The sequence below is a fragment of the Micromesistius poutassou genome, assembly GCF_964030765.1.
Source record: "Micromesistius poutassou genome assembly, chromosome: 2".
NCBI classification, from domain to species: domain Eukaryota; kingdom Metazoa; phylum Chordata; class Actinopteri; order Gadiformes; family Gadidae; genus Micromesistius; species Micromesistius poutassou.
The window spans coordinates 1,974,840-1,985,845 of NC_140272.1; the positions used below are offsets into that span (position 1 = coordinate 1,974,840).

Genomic DNA, 11,006 nt, shown 5'->3' on the forward strand with positions numbered 1-11,006 from the left:
GCAAAACCATCCAACTCAGCACAACTCCTGCATTAGAGACTTCCCAGAAATTAACTAGGACACAAATTCACAATCGCAGCCATTGTCATTCGTTACAATGAGACAGATTGGTGCATTCACTTGGTCACACAGTGACAAATTAAAATGCAGACCGCAGTATGTTCCAATGGTGCTTATAGGCCTATTCCCCACCCTTTAAAGAGAGAGGGTTGCCTTTGTAAAACATGAGGATACAGCTGAACAGGTAAAAATGTTCTAGCATATTGTTGTAAAGGTCGGAGTAAAAAGGTGTTTACATTCTCTTGGTTATTATTTCACAAAGGGCTAGAGAGAGAGAGGGTTAAAGTGAATGAGCATCAAAATACCTGCAGAGGTAACAGCGTGTGGCCGATTCAGTCCTCACAAAGGATTATCAAGAAGGGCCGATCTGCAGGTTTACAGAACACTGGGCACTTAATATCGTCTTAACATTCCATCATGCCGGACAAAAAAGAAACACGAATCTCAGCTCAATGTCACTTGAAGTGAGTCGAGTTGAAGAGTCGACACTGCCCGTGGGATTCATTTTGTTAAATTGATCAACACTTTTTAAAGCTAATGGAAAGTAATGGCTCCGGTACAAGATACATAAACATCAGGCACAAACCTGGATGGGCAACCAATAACAGGCTGCATGAGATTTGCATCAAAGAGTGAAGCGATTGCACTGTATTAATAGTCCGGAGACACTTCTATTGTGAAGACACTAAAGTAAGACACTGGCTGGACAGAGAAAAAAGGACACTCCAAGGAAAGTTGCCTTGGAGAAAAGGTTTTTACATGCATAAGCCTTGACAGCTAATCATTGGAGATAATTGCAGAAGTGAGAACGTTCAAGTCCAGTCCATTCTGCTGTTATCAGTTTCATAATGCCTGTGAAAAGATTAGGCTACAACTGAAAAAGGCAAATAGGCCTACGGCCAATCTCTCTATGCTTTTTAAATCAATAAGTATTGCACACCTATAAATATACTGTTTGCACGCATCACACAACAGGCCAACTTTCTTTTTTGAAACAACATAAAACCTCCACAGAAAGGTCCACAGAAAGTATTTTGGGAAGGGATTTTAAAAATAGTGGCCTTTATCAAGTTTGCCAGCGAATTCCTAATTTGTTTTTGATATGCTTGAAGCCTCAACAGGTCAACGCAAAGGGCTGCTTCCCTATCCCTATGTAGTCTTAATCCAGAATAGTTCTTCATCACTGTCAAGGTGCGTCTCTGCCACCCCAACTGACTTTGTAGGCATTTGAATTATTCAGAGCTATTAAAGTGCACATGATGTCACACTTGCCCTTCGTAGTTCAATTGAGGTGATGGAGAAAAAGGAAACAGCCAATAAATAGATGGCAACATCTTTTTAACCAAAAATACAAAAACATCCTCATTAAGTGACTTGCATAACCTGACAGAAGGAGGAAACCGTCATCATTTGCCATCTTGAGATATTGATTATAGTACTCTTCAGATGGTCTAGTTCACCAGCATTTAAAACATTTTCTATTCAATGCTGCCCGGATCGTTCTGTAATTTCTTCAAATAATACCTCCATGTTTTCCTTGAGGCTAGCAGCTGGAGCAGTTTGACTGGGCTGGAAGGGCCACGAGAGAGCAAACTACTATTGACACAAGCTCAGGCCGCTGAGGAAGTCGGTGTCACTACAGCACATCAGGGTCCAAAGAAAGAAGCCGGCCATGCATAAAGAAGTTTGCCATGGAGTTAAATGGATAATCGAGAGCTAAAACACCTCAAGGAGAAACTCAAAATCAAGGTTATTTAGTCTAGATATAGAGTTGAGAAAGACCAATTGCTATACATGAATAACCCTCCCTCTTGTAGATAGCCTGCATTTTACAAGGCTGCGTAACTTAAAGTAACAAAGGCATGCCGCATGAGGAGAAACAACTGGAAGAGAGGTGGTGAGGACGTTAGAGGTTGAAAAATAAAACTGACTTAATTCATCCAGGTCTCAAACCTCCACTGAAATGAAATTAAAAGTTAAACCTGCCTCATTGGAAATGCATCCTATAAATGTGTGTGGTAACTAAATTAAGACCTTTATACATCTAGGATTATTTCAAAACACCTCCATGAAAGCAGATGCTAATTAAATCTGGTTTATAGGGCCTTTTTAGTTCAGAACTGGGGATAATCCCTGTCCAGGAAGTCCAAAAGGAATCCAGAACAAAGGAGAATTGTGTTATTGGAAGACCCAGCCCTTCCTCAACAGAATGGTCTATTTAAATCAGCTCACATTTTGTTGCTTGAACTTCCTTCCCAACCCTAACCCATGACATAGCTGTAGCAAAGGATTATTAACATACACCAGGTGATGACACAAGAGACATTACAACTCCACTAACTCTCACCCTCATCGCAATCTACATTAAATGTAATATCAAAAAACATATTTGTTGAAGCATCTCACATAATTAGAAAAGAGGGGAATCTATTGGATAAAATGTGCTACATCATTTCCTGAATGGTAAAAGAGAACATGATTAATATCATCTCTGTCACATACAACTATAAAATTGTGTGCATTGTACAACAATTCCCCCCCATTTTATTCAAGGACTAGGCCAAGTAAATAAAAAAATGTGTCTGTTATTATCGCTTCCAGTAAATACAAATGTTTGTGTGGCAATTTCTTAAAGCCGATAATGTGACAATGGGCAAATCAGGACTGTCCCTTGCACTTGCATGGCTGTGTTTGCATGTGTTTATGTAGACTCAGTGGCTGACTGGTCATGTGAGGGGGGGATAACGTCCGCGCCGGTACGACACGATATTGACATAAATCAACATACTAATGGCTAAATGTTGACACAAAAGGAAATGGATGCAACTCATCCTTTTCATTGTATTCTGCTGGGTGATTAGATCTGATGTTTATTATTCCAATTTATTACCGCAGGGTCTGAACCAAACCCTGCAGGCGCCACCCATTGTGATTGCTATAGCAACTTGTGGCAGGGAGAACGAAAACACTACTCTCATGCCTACAGGCTATAGTCTCGCCTTTTAAATTGTTTATCATATCTCAGAATGAACAATTGCGCTGGGTGTAAACTACCCCCACCCCCATCCCCTCAAAAAGTACAAAAAACAATGCGTGCTAAATAAAAGGTTTGGTCGGCTCGTCATAACAAATACAAAAGAGTGAGAGTGTTGGGGGGGGGGGGGACAGGGAGCCTGAGGGGTTTGGTTATGCTTCACCCTACAGGGCGCTGCTGATTGAGTGGTGGTTCAGAGGCAAGTAAAGCAAACGGCGCTATCTATCGCACAAACGACAGAGAGGGCATCTGAGGGGAAAAGCACAAGGTGATGGAAGGACGCTGGACATTTATTGACACAGTCAAGTCCTTGAGTTAAGCTGTGCGACCCCAACTCCCCTTCCCACTCGTCCGTCAGCAAGGTGCATAATTGATTGATCATTATTCACTATTTTCCAGAAGAGGGGGGATGGGGGTGGGTGCAGAGCAGAGCCTTCTGAAGCATGTGTCCCCCTGCACCGACTCTCTAAACAGGACTCCATCTCTCCTACGTGTGGGGATATTCTGGGATACATCACTGGGCTGTGGTGGTTTGAAGTAGCGGTGAGTCACTGTGAATGATTAAAATGCTAGCGAGACTCGGGATCACAGCATCTCTGGCTCAGAGGCTTTAGCGGATTCAATTGAGAGACACACACACACACACACACACACACACACACACACACACACACACACACACACACACACACACACACACACACACACACACACACACACACACACACACACACACACACATACACACACACACACACACACACACACACACACACACACACGTCCTGATTAGGTTAAACGCACATACTGCTTAATCACAATATCAAATGCCACTGGTTCGCAAAAAAAAAACGATAAAACACTGCATCCCCTTGGATTTAATGCTGCTCAAATCAGCCTACACCACATGACTCTGCCCTCATCTCCCAGCTTAAGCAACAGCTCTGATGATATGATGGGGCAAGTCACAGGTGCATGCAGGATGCATGCAATTAAAAATAAATACAAAAGACACATCTAGTTTGATTTAACAAAAATAAACTAATATTTCACGACACGCTGGTGTTGAGATGAGAGGCTGGTTTTGAAAGGAAATTTGGTGTTGCAGTGGAATAGCAATCATGTGTTGTTGGAGGAAAGATGGAAGAATAATAGGCCTATCTCAAAAAAAGTACAATGCGCTAGAACAAATAGATTGAGTACCTGGTATATTGAATATCTACAGTAGAGTGACGTGTTGTAGTTGTATGGTTGCTGGGATGGGATAGGTGGTTGCTCGGTCGTGATGGGTGGTTGCTAAGGTGTTCTTTCTGGTTGCTAGGATATTCTATGGCAGGGTGTTCTGTAGGGTGACTGGAGAGTTCTGGGTGGTTGTTAGGGTGTTGTAGGTGGATGCTAGGGTGGTTCTCGTTGCGGGTTCTCGTTGCTGTTCTAGGTGGTTGCTAGGGTGTGCTAGACGGTTGCTAGGGCATTCTGGGTGATTGCTAGGGTGTTCTGAATGGTTGCTGGGTGGTTCTACGTGGTGGCGAGGTGGTCCTAGATCTCTATGGTGTTCTCTAATGTGTTCTAGGTGGTTTATAAGGGGTTCTATGTAATTGCTAGGGTGTACTAGGTGGGTGCTAGGGTGTTCTCGTGGTTGGCTGGGTTGTTCTAGGGCGTTGCTATGGTATCTAGGTGGTTTATATGTTATAGGTGGTTGCTGCTATAGGGTCTTCTTGGTTGAAAGCCTAATAATTAAAAAAGTAGGAATAGTGCATTTAGGCCGATGGATTGTAAGGTAGTACATTTTAGTTATTGTTATAGTAGAAAGCATTACGTAGGAGTCGATTATGGAAGAATATTCATCTAGTGGGAGAATTGTGTTAACATTTAAATAGCTGTTATTTCAATGCGTGTGTATGTGGAAGAGAGTTTCAGTGATCTCTTGCAAAAGGTATAAAATGGGATTAAAAACCTGAGATGAGCAGTCACTGCCAGGAGCACAATATTGTATGTATAATACATCTATGGTCTACATATTGTGGAGTAGTGACGGTTGACGAATTTAAATAGTTTTTTTAACACTAACAATTCAACAAAAAGCTAGGCACCTGATAAAAAAATTGCACACCTCATTACCCGTCCAAAGTGCGGGTGTGATACAACTTATTGGTTCGTCGGTTCTCTAATCACATTTCGAACATGGTCATACCCCCATAGATGCTCCAAGGACAACAAGCCAATGTGAAATGACATGCAGGACTAAACGTATTCCAGATGCTTTACGAATCCAATAAAGAAGGGACGTGGAGTGATGGGGATTTGGTGAATTTTAGGGGGGTAATCGAGACCACTTCTCTTACATTGCCATCCCTAACATCTATGATCCAACAGCGCTTTCGTCCTATGACGGCCGACCGTAGTCTGTAACCTCGCCGCATGACATCAAGAAAACATCGAGAACTCCTTGGATATAAAAAACTAAATAAAACGTAAATTACTCTACCGAAAGCTCTAAATTCCTCCAGAACATAACTGGATACATCCCAGGTTAAATATCGCTGGCTATAGGACAACTGACAACGCCGTATAGCCTATGGGATGCTTGTAATCAGAGACTTTTAAGCAAGTAACTCGAAATCTGTGTTAACATGAAGACGATGGTCGGGGCCATTGCGTTATCATGTAACGTGTCGGCTGTCGGTTCAATGCGATCGTCTCGGAGACAATAGTGGACCCTGTGTGAGATGAAGCCCCGTGGCCTTAGTGGAAACCCAATGATATGACTAGTGAAGTAGTGGGCTACTTTAAATAACGTTAGGCTACAGAAAGACTACGGCTCTGGACCTGCCCTCGACCAAAACGCATAACATCCAGAGTCGAGTATTTCTCAGATGCATCACGATCAAAGTTGCAGATACTTACCAGGGTGACATTCCGTGTGTTTGGACAGGGTTAAAAACGTGAAGGATAAGATCCACCAGTAACTTGGTTCCCGAATTCTCCGCATGTTAGATTACTCATCGAAGCAACAAGAAGGCAACGGGTGACAAAGTTTTCGAGGTTTATAAAAAGCATACACTTGAACGCACTAGATTTCAAAAAAAAAAGAATAAGAATAACTTCACGAATAAACGGCTGGATGCAACAACACCGAAGTAGCCTTGCGCCGCTTGCGAGACTCGCCGCTAAAACGCTGAATTATTCGCCCCGATGCCGAGCCGATGCATCTGCTTCTTCGAGGAATACACAAAGGCTGCGAACGTGCAAAAACAGTTCAGGATCACTTTGGGACGACCATGCATGTGCGAGGCTTGTGGATCGCGACATTCCCCAAGTCGGTATAAAGAGTCAACCCGGGCGATCAATGTGTGTGCAAGTCAGGAGGAGAGAGAGAGAGAGAGAGAGAGAAAAAAAAAGTGCTCCGATTATAATTAGTACACGTGACCGTTATTTCGTGATTATCCACGGCGTTATCGTAGCGAAAAGAAGGGAATTAGCGCACGAAGGCTAATTTAAAAAAAGGTTCCATCCTCCTCCAGGAAGTAGGCTAGCGGTCAGGCGTGCGAGGATTCCTGGTCCCTGCTCTTCACGCGACTGACTGGAGCACACTGCTGCGAGCCAACCCGCATGGGGCGGGTGCAGAGCGGGGAGGGGATCCGAGTCTTGATTTGCTGAAAGCGAGGGGGGATCTGTGTGGCGAATGGCTGATAGAAGTAGACGAAGGATCAATTATTTCTATGTTAAAAACCACAATCAAATGTATCGAGGATGGATTAAATGTCCTACAAGTCCTACAACCCATTACAATTTTTATTTTGTATGTGTATCCAGTGTAGCCAACATCTAAAATGTTGGCTCTAATACGTGTATTGTTTACACTGACAATAATATATTCCTGTTTTTCTTTCTTTCTTTTTTTTAAATTTGTTTTAGACCGTGTATTGTGTTTTAGACCGGTTTAAATTACTTTTCTTCCCACTTCCTAGGCTACCGTGGATATTGTATGGCCCTCCTGTGGCCACGGTGTGAGGGGTCCTTAGCGCCACGGGTAGAACTGTGAATGGAATACTTTAGCAGTAATCATCACCTGGAATATAATCAGCAGCAAGTGTATTGATCAGGGAATTCTAAATCCGCAGTGACGCATGCTTAATGGAGGAGAGTTTCGGTAAACGTATAGTTCAGTGGGTTTGTCGAGGACCCATACAGGTGGACATTTAATTTGAGGAATCTGATTAAATTTCTCATTTAATTATGTTGTTTTCTACAGGGCTGGCGGAAACATTCACAAGGGCCCATTGCTTTTAATGCGAGCCATCTGCCTCCTCTCCAAAAAACGACAAGCTGAAAGAACGCTCCTCCAGGTCCCTTATGGGCACGTCGACAGGTTGCACTGGCCCACCTCCCGCTGTGCGCGCGACGAACCTTCTCGTAGCCTACCTTCAACGGGCACGCAACGCTGACCTTCACCAGTTCTACCTTCAACGGGCACGCAACGCTGACCTTCACCAGTTCTACCTTCAACGGGCACGCGACGCTGACCTTCACGTAGTCCTACCTTTTTTTTTTACAGGCACGCCCGCTCATCTTCACATAGCCTACCTTCTACAGGCACGTAACGCTCACCTTCACATAGTCGCTGGCCTACCCGCAATGGATTCATGAATTATTATAATTCCTTTTTATTCAGCAGATTAAATTCTAAGCCAAAACTGAGGAAAAAAAAAAAAAAAAAGAAGAAGTATGAAAGCATTATTCTGCTAAATCTGTTTTCTATGAATACAAAGCACTGCAAGCAGTGGCGTACTTAGCCCTTTGGGGGCTCCAGGCAAAGGTGACCAGAATTGTTGAGGGGGGCGGGGGGGGCGGGGGGGGAGGACCCGTCCTTCTGAGGTGTGTCTGGTATAGGCCTATGTGAGACGTGCTGTTCTCTCTGGTTCATTCCTCACCTCCACTTCCCACTACACAAAGCAGTCCTATAGAGCAAATGTTCTCATGTTCTCCAGCGGATCAATAAGACAGACGGTCATGCCAAATCAGGAACAGGATGAGGTTCTGTCTGATCAATGGTATTATTGTGCATCTAGTTGTTGGGAAGCAACAATAACAGACCTCTATCACTGAATTATATAACTGCCTTCTGATTTGTCCCAGACTCTGGAAAATGAGTATGCTCTGTCCTTGTTGGAGGGGTAGGTAATGGATATTTTGCTTGCTACAGCATTTTTTCCACCCCTACTATTGTGCTGGCATCACATTACTGGTTTCTACACCAATAGTTTCAGGCTTCAACGTATATATTATCTCTCTGCACAAGTACGGTTCCTAAAAATAGTAAATGCAAACGACAGTTAAAAGTGGTGAGTTTGACGTAATTAGGGCCTCCTATTTTAAATGTTAAACGTCTACAAATCACCCATAGTTTGTTGTCTTTTGGGGAAAAATGCAATCCAGAAGATCATTTCTGACGGGACAAGGCAGGTAACTGCTCTGGGGCAACTTAAAATGTCTGTGATGAGCAGAAGTTTATGTATTTTTGGAAAAAAAAAACAAATGAATCCCCCTCCTTTGTCTCTGGGATGTCCCTGGAGGGAGTCTCTTCGCTGTCAGTACTAGCTTGAGAGTTTATTAAAAAATAAAAAAACACACACTCCTTAAGTCGCTTTTAAAAAAAGTACAACAGCTTGTGACATGAGTGACATCGTGAGACTTACCCTTCAGGAAATCTGGAGAAAGAAGAAGTATTAAGAAAAGGGTGTTCATGAATATGTTCTAGAGGAGGATCTTTGACAGGTAAAATGAAAGCTGCTCTTGACTAGCTCACTGGCTAATTGCTGCATAGGTCGGCTTTTACAAATGTAAAACGAGAGAAATGTAAGCACTTTCCGGGAAAAAAAGAAAAAAATGTGTGATGGAAAACTATATTTTATATTGAGTGTTGATCTAAAATATTCTCCGTACCACCATGACATCTCAGAGCAGAGGTTTGGAAGGCGTACCAGAACACATCAAAAGTTATAGCTATAGTTATAGGCAATGTTTCGCTCGTGTAACCGTGTATTTGTTCAACTTTTCCTTGTTGATATCGGCAAATAGACAGGCAATGCTCTGTTTTGATCCCAACATATCATGTGCATCAAAATCGTTCAGTGTTGTATACATAATTGTTCACAGTGTGTGCTCTTCATTGGTTTCCAATTAATTAAAATGCGTAAATGAGCTCTGGACAACATGATCATACACAGAAGTTAGTCAAAGGGCCCCCCTGGGATTCTCTGCCAGGGCCCCCTGTGGTATCTGAATCAGATGCAGTCCAGTGTTGCGAGATATAACTCTGGTTCATCCATTAAAGTGAAATCGGACACTTTAAATAACGGAATAATACCATTAATACTAATGTCTAAAGACAGCTTTGGTGGAATCGTCTTAATAACATAATAGTAACTCTCTTCTAATTCCATCTCACACACTTTCAAGCACAATGCCGCTGTGAAACCATACAGTGATATGTTATTTTAAAAAATGTGTCAGGATGAAGTAAGAATGTGTAAAAAAAGATGTTCCTCTCACCATGGTTGGTTTCAGGTAGCGTCTGAGAGCTAATCCGTCTCAGGTTCGATGATACAATTAACGTGAAATTGTCATTGTGTAAAATACAATTATTGTTAAGAAGTGTGATAGTTTAAATATATCTTCGGGCAATTTGAGGTGTGGAAAGACTTGTTTGAACTCGTATTCTCTTAAGGCCCTTCTGGTGGCCTTATAACCACCATTAACTTTAAGCAATGCAGATACATGTGTGTGTCAGTGTGTGTGTGTGTGTGTGTGTGTGTGTGTGTGTGTGTGTGTGTGTGTGTGTGTGTGTGTGTGTGTTTATGTGTGTGTGTGTGTGTGTGTGTGTGTGTGTGTGTGTGTGTGTGTGTGTGTGTGTGTGTGTGTTTATGTGTGTGTGTGTGTGTGTGTGTGTGTGTGTGTGTGTGTGTGTGTGTGTGTGTGTGTGTGTGTGTGTTTGACTGGTCTGAGCTTGGAAATGTGGTTGTGTGTGTGTGTGTGTGTGTGTGTGTGAGTATGTGTGTGCCTATGTGTGTACATATGTGTTACTGTGTGTGTGCGTATGCTTATTGTAAGTGTTATTTTCTGAAGTAAAACCATGACAGATGTTAGTGAGTGAAATGCGCTGTGAGAATATGAGTTTTGAGTTGACCGCACCTTCCTCTATAGGAGAAACTTTCGATTTTAGTCCGGCCCCTGCTATTTTCGGACCAAAAAGGGCATCTCTTGCATGATAGGTTCAGGGAATCCATCCTCCCTGTCAATCACAGACCCGTGAAATGTACGACTTCTCCATGGTGGACAAATCTAAGGATGGCAGAAGCCAAGAGGGAGGGGACATTGTTTTGGTGGTTTAGTTCTCTCTCTCTCTCTCTCTCTCTCTCTCTCTCTCTCTCTCTCTCTCTCTCTCTCTCTCTCTCTCTCTCTCTCTCTCCCTCTCTCTCCAACTCTTGAATCTTACCCGGAGCATGTTTAATCTGAAACAAACCGTCTCCCTATTTGCTTTCAAGAATTGAATTGTTTGCTGAGAGGGAAAAAAGAGAGTGAGAGAGAAAGAGAGAGAAAGAGAGAGAAAAAAACTGAAATGCCAATTTGTCATTACCATATTTTGCGATAGGGATCCATATTGTATGCAGAAGGTCTGGCTTCCGAGGGATTTCATTTTCAACCCTTTCTCTCAGAGTTCAATCAGGAATTCACATTTAACATCTGGTGTTCATAACTTTATGAGTCACAATGTTTGTTCTTCTGATGAAGATCTGTGAAAATAAAATAACAAAGACAGTAGGTTCCTCAAATACATATCCAAGCACAAGTACAGATTTGGAATTAAACAAGCAAAAGTATGAGATCCAATCTCAGAACAACCGTTTCACTC

The 11,006-nt window shown here is 42.6% G+C and overlaps 1 protein-coding gene across 1 annotated transcript in view; it reads right to left on the bottom strand.

Moving 5' to 3' along the window:
- LOC311339148 (receptor-type tyrosine-protein phosphatase gamma-like) overlaps positions 1 to 6,645 on the bottom strand; it is a gene marked incomplete at its 3' end in the record, with an annotated part of 78,047 nt that extends 71,402 nt beyond the window's left edge. Inside the window, exon 1 of the mRNA XM_084464520.1 lies at positions 5,999 to 6,645. Within this exon, the coding sequence (XP_084320646.1) occupies positions 5,999 to 6,083 (85 nt within the window). The 5' untranslated portion in view covers positions 6,084 to 6,645. The remainder of the gene's footprint in view (positions 1 to 5,998) is intronic.
- Positions 6,646 to 11,006: the final 4,361 nt, after the last annotated feature.